The sequence below is a fragment of the Canis lupus genome, chromosome X (genome assembly GCF_048164855.1).
Source record: "Canis lupus baileyi chromosome X, mCanLup2.hap1, whole genome shotgun sequence".
Classification (NCBI taxonomy): Eukaryota; Metazoa; Chordata; class Mammalia; order Carnivora; family Canidae; genus Canis; species Canis lupus.
In genome coordinates this window covers 110072135-110092230 of record NC_132876.1, presented here as the reverse complement: position 1 = coordinate 110092230, position 20096 = coordinate 110072135, and the positions used below count along the sequence as shown (strand labels likewise).

Here is a 20096-nt window from a genome sequence, read left to right as displayed (position 1 = left end):
TGGAATCGATGGAGCACCCACCCTCATTTCTCCCAAACTACTTCTAGGAGCACTGCTGTTGCTTCTCATACAATAGGCTCCTATATTCAGATCTTCAACACAGAGCTGGTCCCATATTATGTTATTAGTTAAAATGAGATCATGGAAAGAAGAGTTTAAACTATAGCTAAGTGAAACATGCAGAGGAAATTAGAGCTCATTGATGACATGTGCAAGTCTACATGTGTGAGATTAGACCTGGTGAAATCATTCTGAGTAATGGCTGGCCTGATGGTAATTTAGTCTCATTAATCCTATTTCCAAAGGTCAACTAGAAGATCTGTAGTGACAGCTAAACTCTGAGTTTGGCACTGCAAGGAAATTTGTGCATTTCCTGATCAGTGTCCAAAATCTAAACCCCAGACCTTACATACTGTTTGATTTACTTAATGTAATAAAAGTGCCTATATTGCTTTATTTCCAACAGAATTTATTGGAATCCCTCCCACTCCCCAAAGTGGCCCCTCAGGTAAACCAAGAAGGAGATGCTATCATTTAGAATGTCATTCTTGCTGCACTTGTGGAATATTTATCTTTTTCAGTGAGGCTTTACACCTTTTCTTCATCCTCATCCCCATACCTGCTATTGTTTTTAATCTTTTGTGTTTGCCCTGTGTAACTTCGAAACTTAGTAACTTAAGCATAGCTCATTTGCTGTACATGAAGCCATGGTCTAAATCAGATTATAAGCTCTTAGCTTTCAAGGTCCTGCATCAATCTTTCATTTCACACTTAATGTCAGCTAGGTAGCAGGTATCATTCTAGGGTAAAAAGATGATTAAGACACAAAAAGTCCCATGAAGTTTTGCATATAGGTGGCACCATTATATGGTATGTAGCATAAAGTAGGCCAAGGAGCACACTTAGTTAATACATTTTGGCAACAGAGGTGAGTACAGCATCCTATAATCCAAGTTTCCAGTGTGGATACTCACTCAAAGGCTAAGTAGGTGACCAGAGTAACCGAAAGAAAAATTGATGAAAGCCCACAACCAATATATGTGATAAATGTCAAAGCCATCATCTGAGCAGGTGGCAAGGATGTTCGAGATAGGTCCTGGAAAATAAAATACTGCTTTCAAGACCAAGTATTTTAAATAAATAAAAGAGCTATGATTTACATTTATTGAATGTTCTAAGTGCCCAACCATGGCTCATTCAACAAACATACGAGGTAGACACAATTATTATCATCAAGTCAAAATATGAAAGGGAAGGTTAACCAGAGATGTTAAATAATTTGCCCAAGGTCACTTAAGTATGAAATGGAGGAGCTGGGATCCAAATTCTGGTCTGGCTGACTCTAAAGCCCATGTCCATGATCAGTACAGATGATTTCATTTGGCTTCCCATCTTTAACAAAGCAGCCATCTGATCACCAGCATCCTCTGCCACCTGTCAGTATTGGGAAGCGTATCCTATCAGCAAGGCCTTGGCATTATGATGCACTGGAAAAGCACTGGGCTAGGAGCCTAAAGAGCTGAATTTGGCTTCAGACTCTTCTATTTCTTAGTTCTATGACTGTGGACAATGGTCTAACAAGTCTTAATTCTAACTTCTTTTTTTTTTTAATTCTAACTTCTTAAAATGACAATAGTAACACCCCATTCCACCTATCTTGTAGGACTGTTGAAGAGACTACATAAGATAACTTAGGACAGAGCATTTTATGAAAACTTTAAAGTACAAAGTAAACAATTTTTCTTACACATTTTAATCTGAATTCCGTAGGCCATGCTATTTAAAAGAGGAAAACTTATGTATAAAAATACACTGGGGATAAAAAAACTTCCATGTTCAAGTATTTTCTTTCAACTACATTTGCTCATTGGAAGAGTAATTTCATTGATCTCTAACTTTGCCACAATATCACACCTGCTAATCAGTCATCCATCACATTAGACATCATGGTGTGACACCCAGCTACCCTTCAGACCCAGAATCTAAAGCCAGGTAGTGTGGGGTTATTACCAGCAAGACACCAAAGCTTGTAAGGTGGCTGCAGGTACAGATGGTTTCATTCAGCTTCCTGTCTTTAACAGAGCAGCCGTCTGAAGACCAGCCTCCTCTGCCACCTGTGGGTATTAGAAAGAGTATCTGTCCTATCAGCAAGGCCATGGCATCAATGATTGCCCCTTCCTCCTCTGTCCTCCTCCTCCCTCTGCCCCTGCCCCTGCCCACTCAGGACTGAAAAAAGGTAACGACCAGAACCTACCATTTCTGCCCAAGTCCCAAAATACACATCTCACTGTTAAGTCTTCCTGCAGCGGAAAGATAAGTGACAAATAATTAATTTATTGAAATGAAGAAACTGATAAGCAATCAGAAAAAAATTATGAAATTTTTTATTTCAGAATATCACTCTTGATTTTTGGAGAATTCTTATTTTATTCTAGTCCCTAGAAGCAAGCAAGTCTCATATAGGTCAGCATTTCTTAAACTCAGCAATTGTGCATAGAAATCACCTTGAGGCTTTGCTAAAATGCACATTCTGATTCAGGGGGTCAGCGTGGGGCCTAAGAGTCAGCATTTCTATCAAGCTCCCAGATGATGCTGAAAGTACAGGTCTGCAGGCCACATATGAGTAGTAAAGTCATAGATAATGCTCAGTCTTAACTGAAATGAGAGATGTCTTCTCTTTGGGGGTGAGAATCAGACCTGTAGCCACAGACCTAAATGCACTAAAATTGGGGGATTGATGATAGCTGGCTTTTGCACTGCACTTTGTTAGAAATTAGGTGGTCAGTTATTAGGCATGCTAAGATCCCACAGACAATATGATCCTAGTCTCACACACTGCCTTAACTGAATTTGGGATTCGGCTGGATATCCTTTCCTTAGGCCAAGTCTGACAGATGTGCTTTGTGCAAGTGTATCCGGTCATGAATAGACCAGACAGGTCTCTCCCACCTGGCTCGGGTTGATGTGCTTTAATGTAATCGTCACATTTCTTGTCAAGTTCTTAACGGTCAGGTTTGCAACACTGGACGATATGACGTAGCTGATCAGAGAGAAGTTCTCCAGGGAAGGGTCCTAGCACACCAAAGAATCAACAAGATGGCAAGGGTAAAAATGAGATGTCATCAGAGAACTTTAGAGCTGGAAGGGACCCCAAAGACCATTAAGTCCACACCATTGATTTTATAATCTAGGTGAGAAATCAAGAGTCACAAAGTGACTTTTCCAAGGACTACAATTAGAAACAGAGCTTACTCTACTATACAGTGCTTTAAATACAGACTTAAATTTCACAAACTGACACAACAGGACCCTCATGAACTGTAAAGGGAATAGAACATTACGCCACTTACACTGTGTATTCTTGAGCAAGTTAACCTTTCTGCACTCCCTCTCTGTGTGTCTCTTATGAATAAATAAATAAAAATTTTAAAAATTAAAAAGAAACTGCAGGGGAACCTGGGTGGTATAATTGGTTCAGCATCTGAGTCTTGGTTTCAGCTCAGGCCATGATCATGAGGTCGTGAGATCGAGCCCCATGTTGGGCTCTGTCCTTATCGGGGAGTCTGCTTAGAGTTTCTCTCTCTCTCCCCCTGCCCCTCCACACTACTCTCTCCCAAATAAATAAATTAATTAATTAATAAATCTTTCAAATAAATACATAAAAATAAACTGCAAAAAATTATAAATAAATAAAAACAAACTGCAGCTTTCATGTGAAAAAAAAACAAACAAACGAAACCGCCCCACTCCAAAATAAAACTTAAACAAAAAGCAGTGCTAATTAACTTTACCTGAAACAGGGCAGGTGTTTCAAAGAAGTTGAACTGAACCCTGGAAGCAAGCTCCACATCATTAGCTGGTAAATTACTCATCAGTGATGAAGGCAGAGTAATAATTCCGATACTGTTCTCAGGAGCCTGAGTTTCCAGAGAAACCTGAAAATCAAGGAAAAGATAATAAAAATGCCTGGGGCTAGTATAATGAAGAGATGGAAAACACAAGAACTAATTAAGATGGAGGATCCTATAAAAGCATTTATTTGTGGTACCTCTGTAAAATTGGTTCTTATTTCTCTGATGCTATGAAATTGGAAAGGATGTATAATAGGGAGATGAGGCCTCAGAGCAGGAAAGGGAACATTTTAAAGCTACACAGAGGGATCCCTGGGTGGCACAGCGGTTTGGCGCCTGCCTTTGGCCCAGGGCGCGATCCTGGAGACCCGGGATCGAATCCCACATCGGGCTCCCAGTGCATGGAGCTTGCTTCTCCCTCTGCCTGTGTCTCTGCCTCTCTCTCTCTCTCTCTCTCTCTCTCTGTGACTATCATAAATAAATAAAAAATTTAAAAAAAATAAAAAAAATAAAGCTACACAGAAACTATCAGAAAGTGTAGGATGCTATATGTCAATTATAGCTCAACAAAACTGGGGGAGGGGGAGGTGCAGGGCAACTGCAAACACCAACTCGGCCACCTGTTAGGACAAAGTCTTCATAGAACCACATGCACTAAACTCATAAAGGGAAGACTATAAAAATTAAATTAAAAGGCAAGAAAGGCATGATTTGGTCTGATTTGGGCATTTCCAACCCCTAATCCCTCTAATAGGTGGATAGAAAACACTAGAAGCAGGATTGATACACCACTACTGACAGCAACGCAGTCGAAACACTTGTTAAAATGTTGCAATGCCTTGATAAGTAGCTGATGTCCCCACTGTCTTGCAACTGCCTAGAACCCTCCACTGGACACTTCTTCCCACCTGAGCCCCCTACTTCCCCACAAAACTTCTACAATATAGCTGCTAGAGGGTTAACACTGGGCACAAGGACCTCTCAGATCTTGCTCCCGCTAAGATCAATGTCCTGTTTCTGATTTTGTGGTGCCTCACTGTTCTAGATGTTAAATATTTTGAGTATCACCCTTGACTATAAGCAGTACCTGCCTCCATCATGAAGTACATGGAGACTACAATCATATACAAGGAAAGGTTTTTACCACAATAGATTAGGATGTACCTGAAGATTTGCTGGGTCTTGGGCAGCAAAGGTAGTTGTGTTGAAATTACTAGCATTGACTCTGATCACGGCCAGAGCCAAAGAAGGGGAGGTTAGAGTTATGGTCTTGGTTGAAAAATTCAGTTGTAAACCGATGTCATCCACTATTTTTAGCAATCTGTAAAGATAAGTGGTAGCTCAAATTCAGCACTCTCACTTCTCCATTCTAAGCAGAATATGCAGTAGCAATTGAGCCAGTCATCATGAACCTCTTACGTGGAAGAAAAACACTTGGCTATAATTAATCCTGATAAGAAGTATCGTTATCATTAGAGGGTCCCCTCTCCCGACCACATCAGTTTGCTAAGTCATACCTTTGGGCCAGAGGAGCCAGCAAGGCAGGTGGAGAATGAAGGAGTTTACTGACATGATTTATCATTTCTCCCGCGAAGTTAGGCTCCAAGCTGCCCAAGGATAGAGCCTTCTCCATTTGGGACACTTGGTTCTCAAGATCAGAATCACTGATGCTGCTGGTATGAACAATTTCTATAATAGAGAACAAAATAATTTTATGAACACATAATGGAAAAACCACTAATAAAGAGACACAACATAAGACTCTATGACCTGGCCAACCTACTCTTGGGTATTTGCCCCAGGGAAATGAAAACATGTCTCAAGAAAACTTGTTTGTGAATGTTTATAGACGCCCTTTTCGTAATAGTCCCAAACTGGAAACAACCCAAATGTCTATCAACTGAAGAATGGATAAACAAACTGTGATCCATCTATATAATGGACTATTTATTACTCAGTAATTAATAGGAGCCGCTGATACCTGCAACAACATAGATGGATCTCCAATTCTCCAATGTATTATGTTAACTGAAAGAAGCCAGTCTCAAAAGGCTGCATATGATTCTCTTTAGATGACATTTTAGAAAAATTGAAAGTATTGGAAAACAAAACAGATCAGTGGTGGCCAGGAGCTGGGGTCTTAGATAGGAGTTGACTACCAAAGAACATAAAGGAACTTTGGGGGTGGTGGAAATGTTATACATCATGATGGCAGTTATGTGACTATGGGTGTTTAATCCAAACTAATGGAACCATAAACATTTCATCTATCCATAGATCTGGATGAATTTTACCACATGTAAATTATACTTCAAGAAACCTAACTGTGGCTCCTGGCTAGCTCAATGTGAAGAGCATGTGACTCTTGATCTCAGGGTCATGAGTTCGCACCTCATGTTGAGTGTAGAGATTATGTAAAAATAAAATCTTAGAAAGAAAAAAAAGAGAGACACCTAACTGAAAAAAATGTAAAAGCATATCAGTGTATTTAGTGTGTATTTATATAAGTATAAATATACTTCTATCTAATTTATATCATGTGTACAGGATTTCACATGGTTAACAAGTGGCTCTTTTTGTGAAAAAGAAAGTATCATGAAATTAATAGCTCTATGACCACCTGTAAAATGGTTTTCAATAGTGTTTTTAATTGGGAAACAATGCTACAAACCTGTCTAGCAACAAGAAAGTCTCTTAATTCCACCACCTAACACCCTATTTCTTATTTTGCATGTTCCCTTCTAATCTTCATCCATGTGTTATACTGCTATAAACATAGTGTATGAACTATTTATTGTTGCATTTTCATTTCACTCAAGACTGTAAAGATGCCCCCCCCCCGCCCCGAGTTTAGAGTTTCGTCTAGCTGTTCTTATGCCTGGCTGCGAACAGTTATCCTGCTAAGGTGGCTTACAGTACCTCTTTAGTCCTCTCTTGTGGAACTGTTAGTTTGTATCTACTTTTTAGCCATCAGGTAATACTCTCACATCTTTTGTATGTATGTCACTTTTGTCCTGTTGTCTCATTGGCTAACGAACTTCAATTTTACTTTATTCACCATCAGTCATTAAATTTTCTCTAAACTGAAGCCCCAATGATTTTATAACGTGGCCTAAAATGTCCGTATGTATAAAGAAAATTGAGAGAGCAGTGCAGATTCAAAGAACTATCAAGTCATTTGACAGCCACTCTCAGCCTCCTGGGGATGCTCCGGGGGAGGAGGCAGAGACCACACCCTGAGCTCTAATCTGTCACCAAGAACTTGGTTTTGTCTCCCACTCCCCCAATAGAGGAAGGTCTGCTCCTTACTCACTAAATTGAACCTTCACTGCATCCAGAATTCTCTTGCATCTTCTGCTTCTTGTCTTTATCTCTTTACCTCCAAGACTACTTTGTGTGTGGGAGCCCTCTGCAGGTTCCATGGCATTCTCCTATAGACCATCCTTCTAAACCTAGTGCAGCTAGTGTGACTATTTCCATCTTAAAGTCATGGAAGCTGAAGTCAGGAAGAGCTAACTGGCTTATCCCAGATCATTGCCAGTGAGGACTCAAAGCTAGGTCTTCTGAATGTTTCTCCCCCACTCACAGCAACCTGGGCTCAGTCCCACCTCTGTCACTCTGCGATGAACCTTTTCTCAAGAATGCTAAGTTTTTCTTTTGTCATCTTTCTAAATGGAATTACTGTATTTAATAGTACAAAAGTTTTGGGGGGCTCCCAGGTGGCTCAGTTGGTTAAGCATCCAATTCTTGGTTTCGGCTCAGGTCATGACCTCAGGGTCCTGGGATTGAGCCCCGCACTGGGCTCCACACTCAGCAGGGAGTCTACTTGAGATTCTCTTGTCCTCTCTCTCTCTGTCCCTCCCCCCACCACGCTCTCTCTCTATCTCTCCCTCTCTCTAAATAAATCAATCTTTAAAAAAAAAGTTCAAAAGTTTCCTATTCAGAATGTTGAAAACAGTGACCTAATAATCTTTTGTAGGAGAAAGAAACCTATAAATAAATAATAAAATGAGATATGCCTCAGCTATTTCTCCACTCTCTTGGTCAAAGCAATCAAACTCCGCTATATCTATGTTCTATGAAAATCTTCAGGAAATCTCTCGAAATCAAGCAGACATCACAAAAAGAAAGTTTGACATGGTCTTATTACAGATATCTTGATTTGGCAGGCTGGCATCTGCATTTCAGGAAGCCAGATTATAACAAACAGCAGCAGCGTGGCTCCTCATATTTACCTGTCTTGTCAGGAGGTGTGCTGGTCGTGATGACATTCACAGGGGCAGATGTGGTAAGAGAGGAAAGTGAGGATTTCATAGGTGGTAGTGTGTAGGAAAGATCAGTTTGGTTCATAGAAGAAGAGACTGTTCCAGAATTGGGTGGCATGTCAATGGCAGGGCTGGAAGATAGGGAAGCTGAAGGCTGGGGAGAAGGAAGCTGAATCACTCGTGTTGGAGAGGGAGGGCTCAGGGTTACAGGTGGAGGATTTAGAGGCTCAGCAAAAGAGAAGGTACTGGAGACCTGGGATAGAATAGTGGTCTGGGGAGCAGCTGGGATGGAATTTCTAGAAGAAGAAAATGGTGAGCCATCTGGATGACCAGCAAGACATACAACAGGATCCTGCAGGTCGCTAAAGGAAAGAATCAGAGAGATGCATGTGAGATACGAATGGGTCACAGAGAGGCTAATCTCCTCCTCTGGCAACCATCTGACACCACCAAGGTGACTTGGCTCCATCAGGGACCTGCCACTACTCCCAGCCTCTGCCCCTGCGTGCCCTCTGTGCCCTTGCCACCAGCCCCTGGACCTGCCCACTTCTACGACCTGGGAGAAGATTATGCAGGCGAGAGGCTCTTCTATGAACTGCCAGTTCTGGTTCACTCACTCACCACTGCTCTTGGGCTCTTGTGCCTTATCATTTATCACTCAGTTGCCGAGATCCTGGAACATTTCTACGTGCTTCTGGAGGAGGGGAGCTGTTAAATGCTGCTACCCACCTGGTTGGTTTTCATATATTAGGGCTCTGTCTCATATGTTTGCTTTAGATTTTACAAAATGTATTCTCAAAAAAAGGTAGAATCTCATGCCCAAACTGTTCCTAACATACTGTAAAGTTCTCTAGAAATTTAAATACCAAAATATAATTTTTCTTTAATGTTCAAATCCACATTAACAAAACCAGCTCATCATTTTCAGAACAACTGATTTGACTTTGAAGCCAAAGCATATCCATTTCAAAACTATATTTGCACAGAATAGATTCATAAACTCTAAGTCAACTCAGTATTAACATGAGGTACAAAAGGGTATGGCATAAATTTTAAAAGCGGCCTTAAATATACCAATAACAATAAACTGTTCTTCAGGTTTTTCCTGTAGCTTTTGCAAAGCACACAATTCAGTCAATTTCATTTACAATCTTCTGTGTATTGATCCATATTAGAAAAATGTGCAAAAATCATTATTAATGATTTGGAGAATGGAATTTTTTATTTTGGCAAATACTCATACTGGTCTTAGTGAGTCACAGGTAAGCCTTTCCTTTCCATGAAACCTCAAATTTAGCTCACTCACATGCAGTGTAATATTGGCTGGGAAAGGTAGTTCACACTGCCTTTTTTTTTTCTTTGATGTACTGAATTTTGTTTCAAGAAAATCTTGAACTGAGGTCAATAACACATAAACTTCTGTGAAATTGATGAACGTAGGAATCTGTCTAATTAATTTTAGACTGCAATAGCCCAGGATGATGCTAACTGGCACAGAGTCTAACTGGCACATAGTAAGTGACCAGGAAATGTTCATTGAATGAAATAATGAATTAAGCTGGGGCCAAAGGGGTCCCCAGTTTGTAAACCAGCTATGCCCCCAATGTTGCTTTAGCCCAGTGGTTCTCAACCTAGGCTGCACATGAGAAAACCCAGAGGACTTTAAAAATATAGAGAGATTTCTGTGGCCTACTCCCCAGCATCTGTTTTGGTTGGTCTTGGTGCAGCGGTGAGGTTCCCAGGGCCATATATTTTCACAGCATGGAAGGTTGAGAAGAACTCATCTACTATCAAGATCTACCAGTCTTGGGGTTAGGGGAAGAGCAAGCAGAGGGGGGCAAAAAATTATTACCTAGGGAAGCCTCTCATGGGTCCAGTTTTATACGGTGATCTAAGAGCACCAACTAGAATGTGTCTTTAGAGCTTCTCTTGGGTGAGAGGACCTAGGAATATTAGGTTGAGGAATTCAAGGCAGGTCATGCCCATAAAAAGAAATGCTGGCTCAGTCTAGTCTGGCCAGACAACTGCCAGAAGCCTCGCTACACAGCCTGAGGTTCAGGACAGCAGTGCGGACGAAGGCGTGCCAGACAGTCAGAAAGCTGATGAGTCAAGGAGCCTTGCCTGAGGCTCCAGATCTCCTTAGTCTTCTAGGAAATCACCCAACTGCTCTGAGACTCATTCTTTGAATTGTATATGGTAGCAACTCATCAGGCCAAGTCATGGCAAAGGTGCTTTGCAAAGTATAAATTAAATTTCCTTCTTGCATCTGGGGTCCTACAGCAACCAAATCCCCCAGCATAAGGGTTCCCATTCACTGGGCTCCAGCATGAAGAGGCTACCCTCTCTCTAATGCTCTTGGCATTTCTGCTACTCAGAGCCCCCCATCTGTTGGTAGAGGCACACCGGGAGAGGCCGAACAGTGGTGGGCAATGGCAACCATACATTAGAAACCTCAGAGCAAGGACGCCTGGGTGGCCCAGCGGTTAAGTGTCTGCCTTCGGTTCAGGGAGTGATCCTGGAATCCCAGGATCAAGTCCTACATCGGGCTCCCTGCATGAAGCCTGCTTCTCCCTCTGCCTGTGTCTGTCTGTCTCTCTGTCTCTCATGAATAAATAAAAAAAAAAAAAGAAACCTCAGAGTGCTTTAGCACAGGTGCAAGGGCTCCCACTCCAAACCAACCAAACTGTTCTCTGGGGTGGGTGCAGGCATCCACATTGGTTTTAATATGCTTCTTCACCCAAGTCCAGCCTACATACAGTAGACTGTACTGATCTTATATTTAGAGCTTGAGGATTTGTATACATGTATACACCTATATCATCACCACCCAGATCAACACCAAAAAGGCCACTCTGACGTATCAGTAGGTTTTAAAAGGGCCTGACAGGGTATCTGGGTGGCTCAGTCTGTTAGGCATCTGTTTTACACTCAGGTCGTGATCTCAGGGTCCTGGGATAGAGCCCCACGTCAGAGGGGACTCTACTTCTCCCTCTCCCTCTGCCCTTCCCCCTGCCCGTGCACTCTCTCTCTCTCTCTCAAATAAATAAAATCTTTAAAAAATTTTAAAAATAGGGCACCTGGGTGGCTCAATCGGTTAAGTGTCTGCCTTCAGCTCAGGTCATGATCTCAGGGTCCTGGGTTTGAGCACCACATTGGGCTCCCTGCTCAGCGGGGAGTCGCTTCTCCCTCTGCCTCTGATCCTCCCCTTTCTCGCTCTTTATCTGTCTCTCTCTCTCTCTCTAATAAATTAAATCTTTTAAAATTAATTAATTAATTAAAATAAAAGGGCCCGAGGTATTTGCAATGTGCAGCCAATCTTAAAAACCAATGTATTATAAACACCCTGAGCCATCACCTAATTCTAGCCTAGTGGTTCTCATATTTAGTTGCACATTAGAATTACCCCACCCAGGGGGCTCCTGGGTGGCTCAGTCAGTTAAGTGTCTGACTCTTGATTTCAGCTCGGGTGATGATCTCAGAATCATGAGATTAAGCCCCACATCAGGCTCTGTGTTCAGTGGGGAGTCTGCCCCTCCCTCTGCTCGTAGTCTCACTCTTTCTCTCAAATAAAGAAATAAATAAAATATTTTTTTAAGAAGTCACCCCACCCAGGAATCCTGAAAAATCTGGAAGCCTGGGCTGTACCCCAGACCAATGACATCACCATTTCTGAGGGTGGGAGGCAGGCCTTGGTGCTTTTAAAACTCCCCAGATGATTCCAATGTGCATCCAGGGTTGAGAACCACTGCTGTATGATCTAGACCCACTACTCAAAGTGGGGTCCATGAACCAGCAGCCCTGGCTTCACCTGGGAACTTGTTTGAAATTCAGAATCTCAGGTCTTTCCCAGACATGCTGGATTAGAATTTTAACAAGATCCTCTGTGACTAATACACTCAGCAACTCCTGAGAAGTGCTGATAGGGCTCACTTCCTTATTTTACAGAGGAGGAAAATATATATATTTTCCTGAGACTATATAAAGGACTCTTAAAAACTGATCAGGGGCTCAGTTGGCTAAGCATAGGACTCTTGATTTTGGCTCAGGTCATGATCTCGGGTCATGAGATCTAGTCCTGCTTTGGGCTCTGTGCTCAGTGTTGAGTCTGCGGGAGATTCTCTGTCTCTCCCTCTGTTCCTCCCCCTGCTCTCTCTCTCTCTCAAACAAAGAAACAAACAAATAAAATCCTAAAAAAAAAAAACCCAACTGATCAGATATTCAGTAGAAAAAAGTGGGAAAGACACGAACAATTAACAAGAAAGATATAAAAAATGACCCCCAAATACATGAAAAATGTTCAAATAGTCCTCATAAGAGAAGTGCAAATTAAAATACCACTGAGATACCCTTTCTCAACTACCACACTGAAAAAATATGATGGCATTTGGTTAGTGAGGCTGGGTGAGGGGCAGGGGCCAGAATATTTGTAATACTCCCCAGGTGATTTTAATGTGCAACCAAGATTGCAAACCATTATTTCAAGGTAATGGTCCAAATAGAAACTTGATACAACAAAAAACTGCATTTCCCCTAAAACTGAAAGCCCTTCTTCGCTGTCAAAATTCCAAACTTCCTTAGCCAGCAGGGTGATTAAATATTATTATTATTAATTATAATAATTAATAATTTTAGGAAAAAAGTCAGCATGTTTGCTACATACCACTGCAGTTTTCCCAACTCTTCCGGGGAGGAAGGGCAGGGTGTCCTGACAGAACAGCAGCACTGCTCTGGAGACAACAGAAAAGAAAAGAAGAAAATACATGGTCAAGAGTAAGGCAAGACAGATGCTCAGATCCACCAAATATTATGGTTCCTACACTGGCTGTATTTTATAGTGCATTTGTCTAAAACAGATGATAAAATAAAACTGGATACTATTATATTGACAATCATACATACATAATAAGTGCTCAAAAATATTTTTTGAGTAAATACTTTGGGGGAGGTTATATACATGCAATATCAGTTGCTCTTCAGCAGCTCCTTAGAAGAATTTCGAAGTAAATAGAACCAGTAGCAATCTATCAAACACTCCAAACAGAGGTCTCCCTCTCTCAGTAGGGTTTTTTCTATCATGTTTCAAATACAGTATACTGAAACTTTATTGAAAAAGTGTGAAAAATCACTTTTTAGAGCTCTCCAAAAACTGAGAGTCAAAACAGAAAGCTGTAACATACTTAAGTTTATCGATTGTATTTTCAGTTTTAAAAAGAACACATAAAAGTCATGTGAAAACAAACAGCAATAAAGGCAGAGACAACTTACCCATTGGTTGGATCTTTACTTTTTTCAAAGCAACCATTATAGCACATATGTTCATTGTTTTATTCATTTTTATTGTGAATGTACAATTTAATGTGCTGTAAAGAGAAATACATATAACCAGAATGTTACTAAACTGGAAACCTACCTACATATTTGTAAATGCTTTTTCAAGTTTGGGAATGAGGAAAGGAGACACTGATGCTGTGAACTTGCAACGTCAGCCCAATAAGCCTGTGAACACCCACGACTCTCAACCATGAGACATTTATAGAGGTTTCCAGTTGCAGAGGTTGCAAACCAGAGACCCTCTGACCACACAACTACTGAAACATTTTGCCTGCAGGAACTATGATCTGGCAGGGGTGTAACTTGTTTGCAAAGACAAGCATCTCAACATCTAGAGTGTTACCCTCAGCTAGCTACTCACCTGGTATCTATCTGTAGGCATTTGAATTTCCATCATGGAAGCCCTGTCATATACCAGCCTAGGTGAACGTTGAGGTCTCTTAAATCCAAAATCTCTCTGGCAATTCAATCTAGATTATCAGATAACTAGCAATTTAAGACATTACTGATTTGTTTTGTTTTACTTTAGTCTTGATTTATGTGAAAAATTACTAATGTTGCAAATAACAAAAAGTGGTAAGTGAAATAAACTAAATATGTATAGTGGATAAGGATTCAATCTATAGTTTCATGAATAATTGCCACTATTTGTACCAAAGAATAGCCTCATGAGCAGAAGCTGTAATTTTCTAGGTCCTGCACTCTGATAGGTCGCCCAGGATTCAAGGGGCAAGATTACTGATTTATATAAGTCATTCGCTTATGCAGCCAAGACAGCCGATGGACACAATTTATAAATGATCATCTGTGCAATTTAAATAATTGTTGGGTAATCTCTGATTCACCTTGCACACTTTTCAATCTATTCCTCTCTCTCCTTCTTCTCCCAAGCACCATTATTATACTGCTTCTTCTCTGTCTGGCCTTCACTAGGCTGGACCCCTGGGAAACATTTCTTGGTTATATCGGCAGCCCTTGGGGCTAAGGACACTGATAATCCTTAGCATCGCCACACCAGAGGCAATGGCCCAATCCCACCCACCCCTCTGTGAGTTATAAAAAAATGAGAAGATGGGGACACCTAGGTGGCTCAGTGGTTGAGCGTCTGCCTTCAGCCCAGGGCATGATCCTGGAGTCCCAGGATTGAGTCCCACATCGGGCTCCCTGTGAGGAGCCGGTTTCTCTCTCTCCCTGTGTCTCTACTCCCCCGCCCCCGCTCTGTGTCCCTCATGAATGGATAAATAATTCTTTTTAAAAAAAAAAAGAAAGAAAGAAATGGGAAGATAGATGTGACAATGATGTGTTTCAAAGAATAAAACCATATATCCAAAATGTCATGAATATGTATTTATTTTAGAGGAAAATATTTGAATTTGCAACCTAAGACCCCTCAATACTTTATTTCTCATGAATAGAGAACTAATACGGATAAAAGTATTAAAAATGACTGACCTCTGGGCCTCTGCTGTAGCACACACTATAAAGTAAGTCTGAAACAAATAAAAAATATACTGGTTACTTTGACAGTTGAGAATGTCAGACAAACAACCCAGGACTTATCACAGCATCATAGAATCTTAGACTCACAAGAACCCCTAGGGATCATCCAATTCACATTGCTATCAGATTCCTGTTGTATCGTCAAAGCTACTTGGAACAAACAGGCTCTGCTTGCATCCTGCTACTGTCGAGGAACTTGCTACCACACAAAGGAGCTCATTCTGGAGCCCTCATTTTAAGAAGCTTTAGGTTTTACATGAAGTAAAATCTATCACCATATAATATCCATCTATTGTGATTTCCAGTTCTGATTCTGGATCCCTCCCATTCTGATTTCTGGAGTATGGCACTAGTCTATTCAATCTTTAATAGGACAGATTTGGGAAAGTTTGAATACATCTCTCCTCAGGAACACAGAACTCCGTGCCTTCCCCCAAACAGAAACAGTAATTATAAACAAAGTATAGGATGTACTATGATTACCTCACTTAAGGTTTGCAGGGTTTTGTTGAGCTCTGATCGTCTGTTAATAAAACGAGAGAAATTGACATGAAGGAGATCACTGGTGATGTTAAATTCAAAACAAGTTAGATTTTTAGCAATTAAATTAAGCCTATGGCATTTATTGCTTCCAGTGTTCACTTTGAAGAAAACACTGGGTATACTAAGCGATTCCCACGTGAGAAAAATAAATTATTTATATGACAAGGGAAACTAACCAGTCAGAAGCTGTATAGTTCCAGCCAACAGCAAGATATAAATTATGGTTGAACAATCTTGTTATTCATTAGGCTCGGGCAACCCCCCAGGCAGCTTCTTCTGGCAGAGGGCCCTGGGAAGAGCTGGCCAGAGGTGAAATTTCTGAAAGGGGCCCACCACTCAACGTGGGGCCCTGCACCCCTGATTTCTTCCTCACTCCCTCTCCACCTGCCCTCTCCTGTCCTCTATCTAATGCTCTCCAGTCCCTGATCCCCTCCTCACCACTCCTCTTTAAGACCTTTCCTCATTCCTCTCCTCCAATCCCACTCCCAGTAACACTTGTAAACACTTCTTTTTAAGATTTTATTTATTTGAGAGAGTTCACAAGCTGGGGGGAGGGGCAGAGGGAGAGGGAGAAGCAGACTCCCCACTGAGCAGGGAGCCCCACGTGGGGCTCCATCTCCAGACCCCGAGATCATGACCCAAACCAAAGGCAGATTCTTAACTGACTGAGCCACCCAGGCACCACCCCTCCAACAACACTTTTATTTCTTCTATGTAGAAGAGCTTCACAGGAAGTTAGGATAAAAGAAATCATTAAAGAATTCACTCTAAGAAAATCCCTATTGGGCAGCCCAGGTGGCTCAGTAGTTTAGTGCAGCCTTCAGCCCAGGGCCTGATCCTGGAGACCCGGGATCGAGTCCCACATCGGGCTCCCTGCATGGAGCTTGCTTCTCCCTCTACCTGTGTCTCTGCCTCTGCCTCTCTCTCTCTCTGTCTCTCATGAATAAATAAATAAAATCTTAAAAAAAAAAAAAAAAGAATTCACTCTAGAGGAGCCGGGGGCGGGGGGGGGGGGGGCGGGGTGCTCAGCAGGTTAAGAATCTGCCTTTGGCTCTGATCATGATCAAGATCTAGGAGTCCTGGGGTCAGCTGTGTCTGGCTTCCTGCTTAGTGCGGAGCCTGCCTTTCTCTCTTCCTCTGCCCCTCCCCTCGCTTGTGCTTTCCTCTCTCAAATAAATAAAATCTTTTTAAAAAGAAGACAAAGAATTTACTCTAAGGCAATTGTTCTCAACTGGGGGGAGGGGGGCATGCAGGGACAGACTCTGCCCCTCAAGGGACATTGGGCAACATCTGGAGAGGTTTTTGATTGTCACAATTGGGGGCTGGGTGTTACTGGCGTCTAGTGGATAGAGGTTAGGAATCTGTCACACCACATAATAGAGAGCTGTCAGCTCCAAAATGTCAATAGTGCCAAGGCTGACAAGCCCAGCTCCAAGGAATGCACAAAAGTTCTAGATGGTTCCAGGGAAGGTCTGAAGGAAAAAAGAGAAGGACTGTGGCAACAGTAGGTAGTCACCCGGCTTTTCTAGCCAGCAGAAGCCACCTTTCTGAGGGTCTCCCTGGCCCCTGCAATCAAGTCCCACCGCTCTTCTTGCTCTATATTTAGATACACAGAACATCCTTTGGTACCCTGGATATGTCATGTTCACTGGAGGGATTGTACTGTATTGTTATTTGTTTGTATCCTATGTCTGTCCTGCCAGACTCTAGACTCCTGGTTCTAAAAATTGGCCTCATGCTGAAACTGCCAGGGGGCATTCAAAAATACCAACATCCGTGTCCCAGCCCCTGAATACTGATCTAATTGTTACAGATTGTGCCTGGACACCAGGACTTTTAAAAGCTCCCTAGGTGATTTTAATATGCAGCCAGGGTAGAGAACCCTTGTTCTAGAATGTTTTCCATCCTGAGCGTTGGGTTTATCCCCAAGGCCAAACACATAGTAGGTGCTCAACAAATGCACCGTGGCTTTAAATAACTCCTCTGTGTTTCAAGTCTAGTCATTAAGTTGTGTTCTATTTAGAAGTTTTAAAAATGTTATCCTATTAATATTATTTCCTGTCTAAAGTTTAAGATACTTTTAGGACATTGATATCTCCTGCTCTTTATTTCACACATATACTTTGAATAGCTAGGGAAGCTACATTTTTATCAGGAGTTCATAAAATAAGTGGAAAGGACAGAAATACCACTCCAGTCCATCCCAGTTATCACTAGTTTAACTGTTTGCCGCTACACATTCAGGGGAGCCCTTGAGATGTTTGACATCCATCAGGCGGAGTCCTAAGGGTCCTCTCCACCTATGCATTGCTGACTCATCATTGCTGACTCATTGCTGACTCAGTGGAAGCAGTCAAGTCAAATGCTAATTGAAAAGATGACCCTTAAAAAAAAAAAGAAAAGAAAAGATGACCCTTTAGAAGAGTTTTGTTTTGTTTTGTTTTGTTTTGACCTAGGAAAGGTTTTTTTTTTCTTCCATGTCATCATAGATACTCCCAAAAGCTTTTGGATTTGGTTCAAAAGTTGAGGAGACACTCGTTTGAGAGGTAGTAGCAAGGTTGAGAGTAGATGGATTTTATCTAGGATCCTATGCTGCTTCCCTGCACAAGGGTGAAGACATAATGTTTCCCCTTCCACTGACACTCAGGTAAGATGGTCTCCAGGCCTAGACTGACATTTTGACCTTGTGTCTGACCAGGAGCATCTATATTTGTAATGTATTTCTCTCACTGTCCGTGCTTGTCCCTGGAAGCTGGTACCTACTTCATGAAGAACCCCCTCTGATTTTTGAATGACTGATACTTCATGAACACCTGAACAAATGGAATACATGGCATCCTACCTCAAACTCTTCTTCCAACCTTTCTGGCTACCAAATCATACTGCAGCTCAATAACCAGTGAAAATGGACCTCCTACATACCTTCAGAGCATCAAAGAGAACAGCCTCATGGGGCTATTACTTGATGACAAGTGACCACCGTCTATTTGCTAAGAACTTGAGAACTAATTCTTTATAACTTTTGGGTCTATTTCCTATTCTCAGTTCCCAAGAGGAAGATAGCTCAACAAATATCTTTCCATTGTTGATGCCATAACTTTAAATCAAGCAGCAGATTACTCACTTTGATTCCCTTAGAGATGGGATTCCAGATAAGGTGCCATTAGCCATATTTTGATTCTGTTAGGAACACAAAATCATTAAGAATACAACAAATATTGTCATGTGTTTTTTATATTCTCTAACAAGAAGTTGTTCTTCAATTTCATTGATCACCCAAAAAAATACACCTCAAAGACTGAATACTAATTGCATGGAGTATTTATTGTCTAGCTAATGATGAAATACATATTGACTGCGCTAGTTTTTGTTTTTACATTTCCTATAAAAAATATTCTGAATCAGCAAGTCTAATGTGCTAATTAATTTCATTATTCCAAGGGTTCCCCCAAAAGAATCCGATTAAAACTCTCCCCATGAAAAGCCCTGGACTTAAGTACAAGATCCCAATGTAAAGAGGGAACTTGGTAGCAGCCTTCACTGCATTTTCTAGCACCCTCAATCCTTGCCTGGCACATCGTAGGTGCTCAGGAAATAGTCACTGAAAGAACAAACCATATTTAGCTGGGATCCTCTGAACCAATCTAGGTCATGGGAAGTCTGATACTAATGCATCTGAATCCCCCATGGGGTGAAAAAGGATGAGATTCATAAGACTACTCTTAGATTCAATATATTACTTATTGGTAATACCAAGTTTCTCATATAATTTTAAAATTTTAAAGGCCATAGGGTTCCATCGTGTAAACATTCAGCAGCAAGCTTAGTAAAAACTGAAATAGGCTGATTAACAAAGCACCATGATTATTATGAAGTCAAACCCTCTTGACAAAGTCAGTGATTCAACAACACATATTTTATTTAAATTTTGTCATAAAAGTAAATATGCTGAATACCATGAATAATCTGAACCTTAAAACAAATCTTTAAATTCACAAGCACTTGCTTTTTAAGATTGCAGTAAAAAAAAAATCTTTAAAACCTACCTGAGTAACATTGCTTTCTTCATATTGAAACATTATCTCACCTCTAAAAAATGCTAAAAATAAATTTGCAAAACAAAGTTTGAGATTTGCATCCTTAGAGCTTAAGGATTAATACAACACAGGAAAAGATTATCAGATTATTTTATAAACAGTTTCATCAAATTCTTTGCAGGGACTCACATTGACTGTCTTTCCTATTAGAATGTTACTCAATGACCATCAATATAATTTTCAGAAAATGTGAACCATAAATTCTATGCAGGAATGCAGAAAGAGAAAAAACCTGTCTCCTTGTCTAGAAATTTTAATCCTACATGCTGCTCATCAGAGCTTGGCTTCCCATAAAGATGCTAACTTGGGGAATTGTGGCTCTGACATTAAAAATCTTTTTGGGTTGTTCTAGTTACAGTTACATACAAAAAGGCAGGAGGGAAAAAGTGTTTCTCAGAAATTAAGTAGCCTTAGGAGAGTCTATTTATTCCTTGCTGCTTGTGTTTTTTTTTTTTTTTCCTTTTTAAATATAGCTACCAAATGCAATCTCTTCCCTAGGAACAAAGTTG

The 20096-nt window shown here is 41.0% G+C and overlaps 1 protein-coding gene across 4 annotated transcripts in view; it reads right to left on the bottom strand.

Moving 5' to 3' along the window:
- Positions 1-20096, bottom strand: part of ADGRG2 (adhesion G protein-coupled receptor G2) — a 129923-nt gene that overhangs the window by 14036 nt on the left and 95791 nt on the right. For all 4 annotated transcript variants that reach the window (XM_072815423.1, XM_072815424.1, XM_072815425.1 and 1 more), the window contains 14 exons: positions 19537-19589; positions 18615-18670; positions 15431-15470; positions 14900-14937; positions 13382-13476; positions 12777-12843; positions 8087-8478; positions 5369-5540; positions 5016-5172; positions 3792-3935; positions 2950-3072; positions 2255-2300; positions 2011-2114; positions 975-1096 (listed from right to left, as the gene is read on the bottom strand). In XM_072815423.1, the coding sequence (XP_072671524.1) occupies positions 975-1096; positions 2011-2114; positions 2255-2300; positions 2950-3072; positions 3792-3935; positions 5016-5172; positions 5369-5540; positions 8087-8478; positions 12777-12843; positions 13382-13476; positions 14900-14937; positions 15431-15470; positions 18615-18670; positions 19537-19589 (1609 nt within the window). The remainder of the gene's footprint in view (positions 1-974; positions 1097-2010; positions 2115-2254; positions 2301-2949; positions 3073-3791; positions 3936-5015; positions 5173-5368; positions 5541-8086; positions 8479-12776; positions 12844-13381; positions 13477-14899; positions 14938-15430; positions 15471-18614; positions 18671-19536; positions 19590-20096) is intronic.